General features: G+C 43.4%; 1 protein-coding gene across 1 annotated transcript; it reads left to right on the forward strand.

The window, feature by feature from the left end:
• Positions 1-129: 129 nt before the first annotated feature.
• Positions 130-12,586, forward strand: magt1 (magnesium transporter 1). The gene is made up of 10 exons (XM_063190147.1): positions 130-251; positions 1,528-1,697; positions 3,353-3,470; positions 3,978-4,118; positions 5,807-5,947; positions 6,278-6,367; positions 7,876-7,939; positions 8,514-8,588; positions 9,524-9,614; positions 10,485-12,586. Exons 1-10 carry the CDS (start codon positions 171-173, stop codon positions 10,498-10,500), a joined length of 987 nt encoding a protein of 328 aa, XP_063046217.1. The 5' UTR covers positions 130-170; the 3' UTR covers positions 10,501-12,586.
• Positions 12,587-15,497: the final 2,911 nt, after the last annotated feature.

The raw sequence follows: 15,497 nt of genomic DNA on the forward strand, positions 1-15,497 counted from the left end.
CAAACAGAGTACCTCTGACTCAAATCACTGATCTGTCAATATCAACAATTCCCGGCATGCACCAGTGACAGCGCTCAGCTATTGGCTAACACCTCAGCGACACCGACCAATAGGAAAGTTACAGACGGTTCCTGGAGTCGTGGCTTTTTGACGAGAAATTGTGAGAAGAAATGTCTCCAAAACTTTTGTATGCACTGTTTCTAGTTTTACTCTGTCATGCAAGCTGCAGCAATGGACAGAAGAAGAAAGAGGTAATGTTCATTACACTTTACACAACAGTAGTATTCTGTACGTTTGTAATCGGATGTGGTTCATTCAATTCTCTAAGCTAATTAACTTCAACCAGCTAGCAGGCTTAGCTAACATGAGCATCAGCCTTTGGTCATGTTCAGGAAGTCAATCAAGCTGTCAGTGGTTGTGTCTGACAGGTTTGTGTTGCTTTGCATAATGACAATGTTGTATGTGAAGTTATCCCCATCCTTCAGACACAGCCTTTCCACCAGTCGGCGTCTGGGCATCAGCTAGGCAGCTAGCAGTAGATTATGACAGATTAACTGCAACCCAGGAGCGCATTGTAAAGAGAGAACAAAACCAAGTCATGTTTGCTGACCTTGGTAATCCCTGTAATGTGTCCACTCCCAGGTTGTTTTTATTCATTAGTTTCTTTTTTTTAACAAAGCATCACAGTGGTTTAAACAGAAGCATTTTAGTTAAATGCCCAGCACTTGCAACCTTGTAGCATCAGATGCATCCTTTGTAAAGAAGTGGTTTGAACGTTACAAGCATCCTGTGCTATTCTGTTTCCTGGGCCCCTGCTTATGCCACTTCCCCTTCCTCTCATTTATATTTTATATGACTTGGGGAACAGACGTTTCTCAATTAATTTCAATGTTGTGGGAGGGAGACTGCTTCATCTATTTTTAGTGTTTTAGCAGCCTCATCCAGGTACTGAAGGTGTTTGCATATTTTTCAAGGGGCTGACTTTTCCCTTTTCCCTTAGTCTAATGTGGCTCTGTGAATGTCATTAGCTGTACATTTTAATAATCGAAAATCAAAACATATTTCACTTTGTAGCATAATGTAGTGGTTTCACTATTTGAATTGACGTACTGGTAATGAAATCAATACATTCATCCACATTATCCAGATTCATTAAAACACACCTGTTAATGTAAGCACTGTACTGCACTGTACTGTAAATATTTCAGACCTGATTCAGTTGGTTTATGACCTGGACAATAGCATATTTTGTAATGTCATGTCTTGAGAGCATCCAAACAAAGGTACAATTGTTTGATAAAAAGGGAAGAAATCACAGACGCTTTGTCGGACCGTTAGTCTATGCACTGTAAATGAATAAGAAATAACTGAAAAGACATCCGTGTGGCACCACATTTCTTCCCTTTTTACTAATGTCTGGTCCTACGCTGGTTGCACCGGATTGTCACTAGTAGCGTGAAGTAGCCTACAATACGTGTTTCCCTTGTTATTCAATTGTTTGATCTGAATCCTGTACCTGGTTTGCAGACGCTGCTGTCTGAGAAGGTTACCCAGATGATGGAATGGGCCAGCAAGCGTGCCGTTATCCGCATGAACGGGGAGAAGTTCAGGAGGCTGATCCGCGCGCCGCCAAGGAACTACTCCGTGGTGATCATGTTCACCGCCCTGCAGCCCCAGAGGCAGTGTGGGGTGTGCAAGTGAGATAAACCTTTTTTTCCCTAAAGCTCAACTGAGAAACTCCAACTCCCACTGTCACAGTCCACAGCACACAAGTGAACACGGCACACAATGAAATTGCATTTACGCCTCACCCGTGCAAGGGGGCAGCCCCCAATGGCATCCGAAAGGGAGCAGTGCGGCGGGGTGGTGCACTGGTTTATTACTCCCCCCACCAACCTGGCGGGTCGAGAGTCGAACCGGTAACCTTTGGGCTACAACTCTGACGCCCTAACCGCTTACCCATGACTGCAGTAGGTCCTGGTAAAGTCGTATTGTCATTGTGACACCGCACTCCACAGCGTGCAGTGTACACAACACATTTGCATTCATGCCTCACCTGTGCAAGGGGGGCGACACAAATCAGTGCCTCAAGGGAGGAGCAGTGTTAGCCAGGCAGCGCCCTCCTAGTGACGCAACACCTTTGGCGTTGCAACTAGTCAGGCCAAGAGCAATGCAAGTACTTTCTGAGTTCCCGAAAATAAGGGAACTCCTTTCACTTTGTCGGGAAGCAAACAACCATAAGCAAACCAAGGGAGGCGGGTCAACCATGCTGTTTGGTAGATGTTATTTGTTATGCTCTTGGTCAGAAAAAGTCTCGAAGAGATTGGAACGTCGATGATAATCAGGCTTGAGCAGTGTGGCAGGACAGTAGCATGCTCAGTCGTGGAGGAAGATGGGGAAAAGCACTGTTTAATTACTCTCCAACCTGGTGGATCAGGAATCGAACCGGCAACCTTGGGTCTACACCCTTATATCCTACCTGCTTACCCAACACGACTGCCCATTGAAATGGTCGTCACATCTATGATTTTGTGGCCCAGAAAATGTTTTGCCATGCTTTTGTCATGCTTTTGTTTGACAAAACTTTGTCATGCTTTTGTTTATCCTTTGTTTTGGGTCACTTTGGATAAAATTGTCTCAGAAATTGTAAATGCATGTCTCGTTGCATGTAAGTCAATGAACTTAAATTGTGTAGTGCAGATGGCACAATGAAATGACATGAATGTCTTACAGATGACATAATGGATTGTTATGTACGTAACAATGCATGAAGGTATATCTAGTATGATGAGACAATACTTCGTTGTCAGTTAAGACCAAGACTCATTTAACAAAAGGCAGGGCATGCGTACATGTAAACATATAGAATCAGCAGAAGTGGTATAAATTACATTACACTTAGCTGACGCTTTCATTTGTTCAAAGCAACTTACAACTATTATTTTTCAGGGCATTGGTTACAGTCTCTGGAACAATGTGGGGTACGTTAGGTGCCTTGCTCAAGGGCACTTCAGCCATGGATGGAGATGTAGGGAGAGGTCAGGGGGGATTCGAACCGGCAACACCCTAGATTGAAAGACCAACTCTACTAGGCCACTAGGCCACGGCTGCCCTGTGTAGTAAATGTATATGAATCTAGCCTGTGTAGTGTCCCTCATACTACTTAGCCTATATACAGGATATGGGTTAATGATGTTTTAGTAGTTCGATTCTAACCCGGGTCTTTTGCTGACCCTTCCCCGTCTCTCTCTCCCCTCCTTTCTCGCCTCCTTTCATTGATTCATTTGCCTACTGAAATAAAGGCATTGAAATGAGGTAATGGTCTGTTGTTGTTGTTGTGTTTGTGTACCAGGCAAGCAGACGAGGAGTACCAGATCTTGGCCAACTCCTGGCGCTACTCCAGTGCCTTCACCAACAGAGTCTTCTTCGCATCCGTCGACTTCGATGAGGGCTCGGATGTCTTCCAGATGGTAAGCTGCCCTCTCATCATTTCCTCATGTATCCTCTCCACTCAATAAAACATTTGATAACATATCAAATTATTGGCCCTGCTATGGCTTAAGTTCAAGAGTTGAGTTCGATTCTGGCCCGGGTCATTTGCCAATCCTTCCCCATCTCTCTCTCCCCACTCATTTCCTGTCTCTATTCCACTTTCCTGTCAGAAATATTCACTTTATCCAATTCCCATCCAAAACTCTGTATTTTATATACTATATTAAATAATTTACAGCGATCGTGTATTAGAGCTGTCATTGCTCACTGACTACTCTTTGCTCTGTGAAGATGGAGAGAAGTGCTGCACACTCGTGACCTGAGGAAGGCAGACAGGCCGAAACGTTGTCACATTAAAAACTGTTTATTTAACTCGAGAGTGTGCAGCACGTCTCTCCTCCTGCAAGTGTTTTACTGGTTGCCAGCACCTCTGTTTCTGCTGTGCGTTCTGCACCTCCACTCATACTCTTTGTTCTGTGTGACAGCTGAACATGAACTCCGCTCCGACCTTCATCCACTTCCCCTCCAAGGGGAAGCCGAAGAGGGCGGACACGTACGAGCTGCAGGTTCGAGGCTTCGCCGCAGAGCAGCTGGCACGCTGGGTAGCCGACCGCACCGACGTACATGTAAGCAATAAGTTCATTACTCACCACACACACACACACACACACACACACACACACACACACACACACACACACACACACACACACACACACACACACACGTACACGTACACGTACACGTACACGTACACGTACACATGTACACACACACACACGGACCGCACCGATGTACATGTAAGCGAAGTTCATTGCTCATCACACACACCTAGCTACAGGTGCAAGACTTCGCCCCGGAGCAGCTAGCATGTTGGGTAGTGGACCGCACTGACCTAAATGTAAGCCACAAATTGATCACTCACCATTCATGTTCTCTCTCTCTCTCTCTCTCTCTCTCTCTCTCTCTCTCTCTCTCTCTCTCTCTCTCTCTCTCTCTCCCCCCCACCCCTCCTAGTCTATGTGCGCAGCGCTTCTCTTTAGATGAACTAAAGCTTTCATCATTTCATGTTTCCCATCCATTAATTGAAGCAGGTGTCCTTTTGATGAAATGGCGGATTGATTAAGTAATGGGTTCACTGGGATATCCTCTTAGACACAGGTGGTACATTGGGCACTGTGCCACCATGCACGGTAATAGCCCTCCTGACAAAGAGAAAAGGCTTTTCATTATTCCTGATTATTCATTAGCATCTTGCCACATTAGATTAGTCCTTGGCCAGTCAAGGTTTCAAAAATATTTAATCATAATGTCATGTCAAGACAATATTGTAGCACAACAAAGTCATTGAAAGGTATTGTGAGGCATGTATTGAAATGACACCGGGAAATGATAAATGAGGCGTGTGTTTTTCTCCTGTCCTGTGTAGATCCAAGTGATCTGGCCTCCTATTTACATTGGTCATCTGATGCTGGGCTTCCTGTGACAGATTTCTAACAAAGCTAATATCTAGTAGTGTATATGTTTATTACTGCTGCACGATATCAGAATTGATACTCGATAGCAGCATGCAATACCTCGATAACGATATTTAGAAATATAGCAAAGTGTTTTTCTTGTCACTAATTTGTCTGTCAGTGTGGGGGGTATGGCGAGCTTCTCGCGCATTTGTTGACATTCAGATAATGATAAGACAGCACAGAAAAAAATGACAGGTTATTGATAATTAATCCATTTTCGCGATACGCATATTGGCACTCTTGATATTGCGATTTCGATACATTTTCGATATATTGTGCAGCCCTAATGTTTATGCTGCCGTGTATAGATCGGTGTTATGCGGCAGCCTCTAACTACGCTGCATGGTCCTCTGATACCCCACTTCCTGTGACAGATTGTAACCAAGCTAATATGTGCATGTATGCATGTGTTTTTATCCTCTGCTGTGTAGATCCGAGTGATCCAGCCCCCTAACAACGCTGGTCCTCTGATGCTCGACTTCCTGTGACCGATAGTAACAAAGCTCTGGTTAAGTCCAAGACCGTGTGTTTTTCTCCTCTCCTGTGTAGACCCAAGTTATCCAGCCCCCTAACAACGCTGGTCCTCTGATGCCTGACTTCCTGTGAGAGATTGTAACACAGCTAGCATCTAATAGTGTGTGTTTTTCTCCTGTCCCTGTGTAGATCCGTGTTATCCAGCCCCCTAACAACGCTGATCTTCTGATGCTGGGCTTCCTGTGATAGATTTATAACAAAGCTCTGGTAAAAGCTCTGGTTTAGTCTAATAGTGTGTGTTTTTCTCCCGTCCTGTGTAGATCCGTGTTATCCGGCCTCCTAACTACGCTGGTCCTCTGATGCTGGGCTTCCTTTTGGCTGTGATTGGAGGGCTGGCGTACCTGCGCCGCAACAACCTGGAGTTCCTCTACAACAAGAACGTCTGGGCCTTCTCCGCTCTGGTGCGTAAGCGGTTTCTCTTTCTACCTCTCTCCCTCCTAGTAAGGAGTTTCAATAAGTAGTATTCAATATGTAACATTTCAATATGTAAACAGATTATAATTAATATAAATTAATCTGATATTGGCCTTGGTTACATATGACAGTATAATGCTTTGAAAACATCATGTAAACACTTCGCAATTTGTAATTAAATGAAAATGCAATGGAAACTTTATTTAATTCTGAATTGAGATTTCGGAATGAAAAACATCCTGTAAACGAGGCCACTGTGTACAGGCTATGATCGGATCTGATCTTTACCTCGATCCTGTTTGTATCTTCGTCTCTAGTGCTTTGTGCTGATCATGACGTCTGGCCAGATGTGGAACCATATCCGAGGGCCGCCCTATGCACACAAGAACCCCAACACTGGGCAAGTGGTAAGCACCATCTAATCCTCTGGTCCTCAACCTGTTTAGATGCGTCCTAGCATCTCTATAAGAGGGTATGTCCGTCCGTCCGTCCGTTGCTCTGTCTTTCTGTCCGTCCGTCTGAAACGCATTCTTTCAATTGTCATTCCCTCCTGTGTCCACAAGGCGGCAGTGCATAGACAGACTCATCTTGGTCCGCCTGTCGGACTTGTTAGAATAAATGCCCCCTTGACCTCATCATAAGCCTGCCAATGTCCCCCTTAGTATATAAAAATAAAATGGACTAATGACCCCCCCAATGGAAACCAAGCATCGACGCCCCCTCTTAGCTGTGTCCTTCTCAACGCCCCCATAGGTCTTCACAACATCCCCTGGGGGAATGTAGAGCCCTCGTTGAGAAACTCTAATCTAAATCATCGATATACCATATACTGGGGCTTAGGGTCAATGACATGTGATGTTGCACAAGTCAGCTTTTCAAGTATCAAGTAATGGCACAATTGACCCAAAGGCATATAATGTGGTTGCCATTTGGTTGTTTGCATATTTCTGTTTTTTTTTTTTTTAGATGCCAGGGCAGCGATGGCACTGGGTTTGTCTAGCATCATTTGAAATGGAAGGCAATGTCATATCTGCTGTATCAAGAGTTAACGTACTAAGATAAAATACAATCTAACCATGCATTCATGTGCTCTGGGAATTATGGGAAATACCAAACACTGCACACTCTTAGCCATCGTGCTGCAATTTATTAAGAAAACAACGTTTCGGCCCGTATGGCCTTTCTTAAGTTTCTCAAGTCAAAACTTGAGAAAGGCCATACAGGCCGAAACGTTGTTTTCTTAATGAATTGCAGCACGATGGACAAGAGTGTGCGGTATCTTCTTCTCAAAAACTGATCTACCCGCTACCTGCACCTCGAAACCTTTGGTGTGCGTTGGTTTCCTCCTTCAAAAAATACCAAACACCAACATGGGGAGGACACATGAACGCCCCCCTTGTGGTATTTTCCTCTGGAAAACTTTTTGAAAAATTGTATGTACGACTTTCCGAGACTGGATAATATCTACTTCAGAGAGCACGTGAATGCACAATATACATCTCCGGCAAAAAGACCACCTCGATTTACCAGTTTTTCTAGTCTTACTACGCATTGGCATGTGTGTCAGTGAAATGTAAAAAACATTATTGTTTCATTCTATAACATTTTCTCCGAATCCTGAATGAAAAAATTATTTGCAGAAAGGTACAAATGGTCAAAATAAACACAAAAGATGCAATGTTTTCAGACCTCAAAAAATCCAAAGAAAACAAGATGATATTCACTTTAAAACGACATAATAGTAATGTCTTAACTTAGGAAGAGTTCAGAAATCAATATGAATATAAATTTGAGGTGGTCTCTCAATTTTTGCCAGAGCTGTATATGTCTGTTAAAATGTGCCCTTTCTAAATATCTGTTTACATGTCCATTGTGACCTCATATCACTCTTGTGTCCTCTTTGTTTCTCCTGCAGAGCTACATCCATGGCAGTAGCCAGGCCCAGTTTGTAGCCGAGACCCACATCGTACTGCTCTTCAGTATCCTTCTCAAGGCCCCTGCCAATGCTCCATCAGTCTTGAAAGAATGAAAATGAATGAAAGCTCACCTGGGAAACTCCAACTGCCATTGTCATTTTGACACTGCACTCCACAGCACACAAATGTACACTGCAAACAACAAAATTGCATTTATGCCTCACCCGTGCAAGGGGTCAGCCCCCAATGGTGTCCCAAGGGAGCAGTGCGGCGGGACGGTAACATGTTCAGGGTACCTCAGTCATGGAGGAGGATGGGGGAGAGAACTGGGTAATTACTCCCCATGGCACTTGCAGAACAGTACTTAATTTTGTATTCAAACATATTGCACTCTACCCGTCATCACTCTCTCACTCACCCACTCACTCACCCACTCACTCTCACACACACACACACACTCACACTCACACTCACATTTTGTTTGTCCACATTGCCATGGATGTGTGGTGTGACTAGTGCGAATAAGTAGTTTAATTCCAGAAGTGGACTTTAGTGAGTTGTTAACAACAGTCAGTGTCTGTCAGTATCCTCCTGCCAGTGTCCTCCCGTCAGTGTCCTCCTTAACTCTGAGCCCCAGATGCTGCTGTGACCCTGGGGATGGTGCTCCTACACGAAGCGGCCACGTCTGACATGGACATCGGCAAGAGGAAAAGTAGGCCGGCTTTCTTCCATGTCACTTTCTTTATTTTTGCATTCAAGAAATTAGGGAAAAGATGGCACTCAGTTTTTGTCTGACCCAGCAATTTATAAATAAGAAAAGAAAAAGAAAGAAAGAAAAACTGAGTGCAATGCATTTCCTAATTACTTGATTACTTCAGAGATGCACCAACAAGACGGAAGAGCGCGGTGTGTGGAAGAACTTTATTTTTGCATTTATCCAGAGTGACTTACATTTGACAAACACGGTTGGCTTAGCCTGTTGGAGGACACTGTGGCTGTTGTCCTGTGTGAACTGGGTAGTTGTGACCTAATGGTCAAGGAGAGGGGCTTTAGGAGGAGGTTTGAATCCCACCCTTCTCTACCACATTCCCACTATTCTCTACCACACTCCGTGCCTTTGGTGTCCTTGAGCAAGCCACCTAACCCCATACTGTTCCACGGACAATTGTAATGTGGTCTATTGTAATATAATGGAATGGACTGTCTGCAGAGTAATCACACAAAGTAATAGTCCCTGCATAGGTAGAATCCCCATCATCCCCATTAACTGTCGTAATCTAGGATCGCATTTTATGTTGATGCGAATTCATGCATTGATTCAAGAGAGCTTTTATTGTCATTGGCTACTTAAACATTGCGTTTTTAATTCAGAATTAGTAATTCAGAACTAAATAATTCCGTCGAGTTTACTTTGATCTTTCATTTAATTCTGAATTAAGAGGTGTTAACATGATGTTTTCAAAGCGGAATTAAGCTTTATTCAGAATTAAATGTCATGTAAACATAGCCATTGACCATTTACACATAAGGTGGGTCAGTTTAGCTGTGTTTACTGTAGATGATAATGACGATGGTGTCCTCAATCTGGCATTTCCTCTAACTTCCTGTTTTCCACTGACACACTTCCTCCTTTCCCTTCCTCCACAGTCATGTGCGTCGCTGGCATCGGCCTAGTGGTCCTCTTCTTCAGCTGGTTGTTGTCCATCTTCAGAGCCAAGTACCACGGCTACCCCTACAGGTAACCACACACCCTCTACACACCAATATTATGGAGACATAGCAGTTTTATACCCCATTTTTTATTTAGACAAGTGGTTACTGTCCATCTTCAGAGCCAAGTACCACAGCTACCCCTACAGGTAACCACACACCCTCTACACACCAACATTATGGATATATTACTGTTTTATACCCACAGGAATGGATAGGGGGTATTAGCTTGACCAGTTTTTAGATGCGTCCTAGTATCTTTATAAGAGGGTCTGTCCATCGGTCTGTCGGTCTGTCTGTCTGAAACTCATTCTTGAAATTGTTATGCCCTCTCTGTCCGCAAGGCGGCAGTGCATAGACGGACGCATCTTTGTCCGCCTGATGGACTTGTTTGAGAATTTGTTAGTGAAGAAGTTATTCTATTACTTGAGACTTTAGTAATACAGTAGTCCAGCAAAAAAGGAACTTGACGCACCCTCCCGGCTACATAACAAGCTCAAAGGCGCGACACCCACTTGGAATATACGGGTGAGACTTAAAGAGGCACTAGGTAGGATGACGTAATTTGCGAGGTGCCCGTGGCATGCCTGTCTTAAAATCTACACCGTAATGAAAAGATGCTGTTCAAATAAACTCGCTGTGAGACTGTTTCTCATCCTGGAATGCCAGCAATTGATACAAATCTGAATATGGTATGTAAAGCAATGTTTCAAATGAAAAGTGTTTCTCACGACACTCGTTCGTTCTAACGCTGTCAAAAGTTGCATGTGGGGTTTCTGACAGCGGACCGTGGAAGAGATCACGAGAGCCATCGTTCACTTACTTAAGACTCGCACAAGCGTCGGCTGACTCGGGACCGTGATTAATTAAAATCGCAATACATTTCTTCTCTCTTCAGCTTCCTTATCAGCTAAGTACAAAACCAATGAAGACAAACCAGGCCTCAAGAAACGAAAGGAGAGACAAGATTCAACAGGAAGAAGAGTCATCATGGTGGGGAAATGTGCCTTATTTTCTGTGCTATTAGTTTTTTTGTTCGCTTTATTTTTGTTGTTTTGTTTTTTTGGAGGAATTATTTTGTTAATTTGTTTTTTTTTTATCTGTGTCATTTTGTGTTTTGTCATTTTGTATTTAATTATTTGGTTAGTGAAAAAGCTGTTGGATGTTTTTTTTTAACTCCTCATTTAAGCAATCTTTTCAAAGCTTCACCGCAAGTATGAAGCCAGTACGAAGGTTATCACATATAGAGTGAGGGAGAAAGAGACCTTGGGAATGCATACAGTTGTTAAATGATTTTGAAAAAATATATATATATAAAAGTGATTTTAGTGTGGTATGCATAAAGTCTTAAAAAAGGTGATTTAAAATGTAAATTTTGAATGGAATAAGTAAAAAAACAAAAACTGAGATATCGTGGAAGTTGTGAGATATCATGGGAGGGTAAAAGGGCACTGATGGTCACAGAGAAGAGATTTGCTTATCTTGCAATTGTGCAAATCACTTGTTTCCAAAGTTGCAACACACACAAAAAAGTAGGTACAATTTTCACTCTTGTTTGCAAGAGCAGTCCATCTGTTGAGAGCTGAGAGGAGACATGGGGCTCGATATCTAACTCGATATGTAACCTTCCATCCTTTCCTAATACTTGTGGCCTTGTGCGCCCCGCCTCGGTGGAGAAAACGATACGGTTTCCGTGTTGTCGGCCTTGGCACAACAACTTTTGGAGGAGGATTTTCCCCATTCAACATCCCAATAGCAAATTAGAAAATCACCTTTGAATTGTGCTGCTACAAGACACTGAATAAAACTTCTATCATCAATGATGTCTTGCCTCGCACCACAAGGTCACATGCAGACGGAGAGGACAGGAGATTAGGTATTGATTTGGACCCCATGCACTTCTGGTTTATTCATGTTGTGGTAGACGAATGTATAGTGGATATTGGTTGTAGACGTTGTTTGAATGTTTCGGTTGAGCTTAATTTGAAGGGGTTTTCATTAAGTTGTCCATGTAAATGGCTTAAGAGAAGACCACACGCATGTCCGGAACATTAATGACCTATTACTCATGTTTATGACTGTTGTCTTAGGGGCTGTTTATACATATCCGGGTATTTTGATAAACGAACATTTTTCTTCTCTACGCTATTTTCGTTCACATCATAGGCAAATATGTATGCTGCGGAGAGCTGTCATAAATATGTTAAGCCTGTGCGCAGTAAGGAGAATGCCATTCAAGTCTCCGTTTATCTTGCTAACAGTAGGTTTTAAAAAATCTCCACTTTTGCCTGAGTTTTTTTTAAGCTTCGTTCAAACCTCTGTTTCCAAACGAAAGGCACAAACGAAGGGGAAGGTCTACGTTTATCAAAATACCTGGGTATGTATAAACAGCCCCTTACTGTGCCATTCGTTTTTTGGGATGTCATGACGCCAAAACAATGTGAACTTAACATTTCATAGAGCGTATGACACATTTACATCAACAGCCATAAACGTCAACAATGGCCTCGTTTACATGGGACATTTAATTCAGAATTAACTCCATTTAATTCTGAATGAAGCTTAATTCCGCTTTGAAAACGTCATGTAAACACTTAACAATTCGGAATTAAATGAAATTTCAATGTAAACTCGACGGAACTATTCAATTGTGAATTATTAATTCGGAATTAAAAACGTCACGTAAACGAGGCCAGTGGGTCATTAATGTTCCTGACGTGTCATGTCATTCTTACGACTGTTACATGACACCCATATGTAGACCCCTTGAAATAAAGTGTCATTAGTGTTTTTTGTTTTCCAGACAGACATTACGGGGAGGGCTGCTCTTATGCCTCAGGTCACGCTTTCTGCCATTCAAGTGCCTTAATGATAATAATTGAGAGAGAAAAAAAACACACACACACACACACACACACACAATTGTTTCTCTGCAGTCATCTGAGTGTGTCGGAAAGCTTCCTTTTCACTGAATAAATAAATAAGAGATTCTGGAAATCATCCACTGAGTGTCTTCTCTCTTCTTTTGCTTTCTCTTACTACAGTGATTCTCAAACTGTGGGCCCTGAAGGTGTTCCAAGTTAGCCTGGTTTTACCAGACCACATTAATTACTTCGTAATTCATTTTAGGTCTGGATCCTCGGTGCCCTGGAGCACCAGGGTGGCAGACGTGAGCTCAGCTCTGGTTTGAAATGAGCTCTGACCAATCGATGACAGTTGACGTTCATGACGTATGTTATTATGCCCCCAAGTGCATTCGTTTATTGGCCGGTAACACTGGTCGTCTGAAAACCCTCTCCAGGGGTGCATTTCTCAAAAGAGAGGTTGTTAGCCTGTTAGCAACTTCGGTAGTTGTCAATGGGAAAATACATTGAAAACAACAAAGTAGCTAATGTAGTAAGCAACTTTGGTTTCGAGAAATGCAGCCCAGATTAGGGTTATCAGACCATAATAGACCATCTCTGGTAAAACAAAGAAGAAATAAGGTCAGGAACGGGAGTTAGGATAACGGACTGTACCCCTTTTGTCTGTCTGCCTGTCTGCAATGTCTATGGCCATCTTCAGGGGGCGCCAAACACACATTAAGATTTACATGTATACAGCTCAGGGCATCATGTGTATCTACTGTAGGCTAGAGCAGTGGTTTTCAAAGTGGGGGTGCTGGGGGAGCCACAGCAGGTTGGTAAGAAAAGCATCGTAAAACAAAATAAATATTTCAGTAAGTTAAATAGTTAGATGTACAATAATGGATATAATGCACCATAATGGACAAAATAAACCAAAAATAAACTTGCCAATATTCCCATTAGTTATGAACTGCATTATAATAATCTATTGCATCTCTGAACACATTACTACTATTATCATCAAATTATTATTTTATATATCCAAGTGGGGCACTGGCTAACAGACCCAGCATGGCATGACCCAGGGAGGTCTTGGCTGGAATATGCCGCTATATGGGGGCCTTTAGCCTGGGCGAAAGCGACTGTTGACTCCGTCAAACAGTCTGGCAAAAGCCAAGAGGAATCTGTCTTCGTGGAGGGTGGGAGGTGGTCTGATCTTACTCTGCCATTTAAATTCATTTGAGTTCTGAATTCAAATTAAAACCCATATTGTGCTTTATTAGCGTGACTGTTGCGATACGATGCTTCGTAACAGGCTTTGCGGGTGAGTTCTGCGTCACCACTCAACTGTTTGCTGATTGGCTAATCACTTACAGAACCGAGCTGGAGGCTTTTGCCAGGCGATGTGCGGAACTAAAGTCTTTGGGTGGAATACATAGGATGGCGTCGCCAGGCCAAGTTGTGAGCTATCTCAAATTGCTCTTGAAAATGCAATGTGTACATATAACCAGTAGATGGCAGTGCTGTCCCTCCGGTTTGTTATCCACTCCAAAAATTCCAAGACGCCATACAGGAAACGGTGGAATCATGGAACATTGGGAATGAACAATGTTGATTTCACACTCGCACTTTTTTTTTTTTTACCTCTTTCCGTCCTAAAACAAACTCAGAATCCTACAACACCCTGTTCTCCTGAAACTAGGGGTGTTACTGTTGTATGACGTGATAAACTTAATAGTCAAACTACTTCCTGCTTCTTTTTTTGGTCCTGGTTGCACGATCATATGATGATGTTATCAGTGTCCACAATATGACGTGAGACGAGACAAAGTAAGAAAATGAGGGAGGCCCGGCCAGCCGGCATAGCCAGGCCCAAGAGACTAGACTGGGGTCAGTAAAGGAGAAATGGCTTCTGGAATTACCAGGGAACTCTTTACCAGAGAGAGTAGAGAGAGAGAGGTTCCACTGGCCCATTGTTTCCTGGTTCTATTATTGCAAGGGGGGGGGGGGGATCCCCCTTTAGGCAGACCTAGGCAGACCTAAGGACTGTTCTATTCAATGCTAGGAGTATTATGACACGGCCCTTTAGGCAGACCGGAACCTGGTCATGTTAGGTACCCATAGAAACCTATTACACTGGCATATCTCTATATACTTAAAGAATCTCTGTCTTTACTCTGTGATGTCAGGCCAGCCTCAGATTCTGCCATATTATATAGTGGGTTAATTACTTGGGATCAGGGATCTAAATGAACACCAGGCAACCGGCAAAACGCTGGTGAGATTTCGGTTTAGCTAGTAGAAAAGACCAGCTTACAGTACTAGCCACTTTGACTAGTGAGTGAGTGTGAGTTTGGCTAGTAAGATTAACATCTAGTAGCCATTTTGGCTGGTGATGAAAAAAGTTAATTTAGGCCCCGACTTAGGATACACAGTCCTCTATCATCTACAATAGGGATCAGGTCATCAAAACAAGGCATCCTCGTCAAACAACTGAGGCATGATGGGAACTGTGCTGAGTGCATTCCAGTTGACTGTGACTACTCCTGTGGTCACTCTCTGTGGCAGATTCCAAACTTTAGCTCCACTTTTAGGAAGTCAGTCGGCCACATTCCCCCTCATTACTCACATCCTGAACTAGGCTACTGTGTCAACAGGTAATGTGTGGAGGAGCCCCCTCACTCACTCTCACCCCTTCCATCTCTCTCTCTCTCTCTCTCTCTCTCTCTCTCTCTCTCTCTCTCTCTCTCTCTCTCTCTCTCTCTCTCTCTCTCTCTCTCTCTCTCTCTCTCTCTCTCTCTCTCTCTCTCTCTCTCTCTCTCTCTCCCCTGAGAGACCACACTGTATTTGCATGCCTGAACAGGTGCTGCGTCTGCATTCGCTACCGCCAGGGCTAAGGGGCCGGCTTTGCGTGTCAGACAGGCCAATCACACCAAAATGCTGCCTTTTAACGCCATATAAGGCAACACAGGCTGAGCAAGTCCCAGTAGCACAGAGAGCCGGCCGGGTGTTTCCCTACAGAACGGAGGCATTGTTCTGTTCTGTTCCTTTACTCGGATGGAGAC

The sequence above is a fragment of the Engraulis encrasicolus genome, chromosome 23 (genome assembly GCF_034702125.1).
Source record: "Engraulis encrasicolus isolate BLACKSEA-1 chromosome 23, IST_EnEncr_1.0, whole genome shotgun sequence".
Classification (NCBI taxonomy): domain Eukaryota; kingdom Metazoa; phylum Chordata; class Actinopteri; order Clupeiformes; family Engraulidae; genus Engraulis; species Engraulis encrasicolus.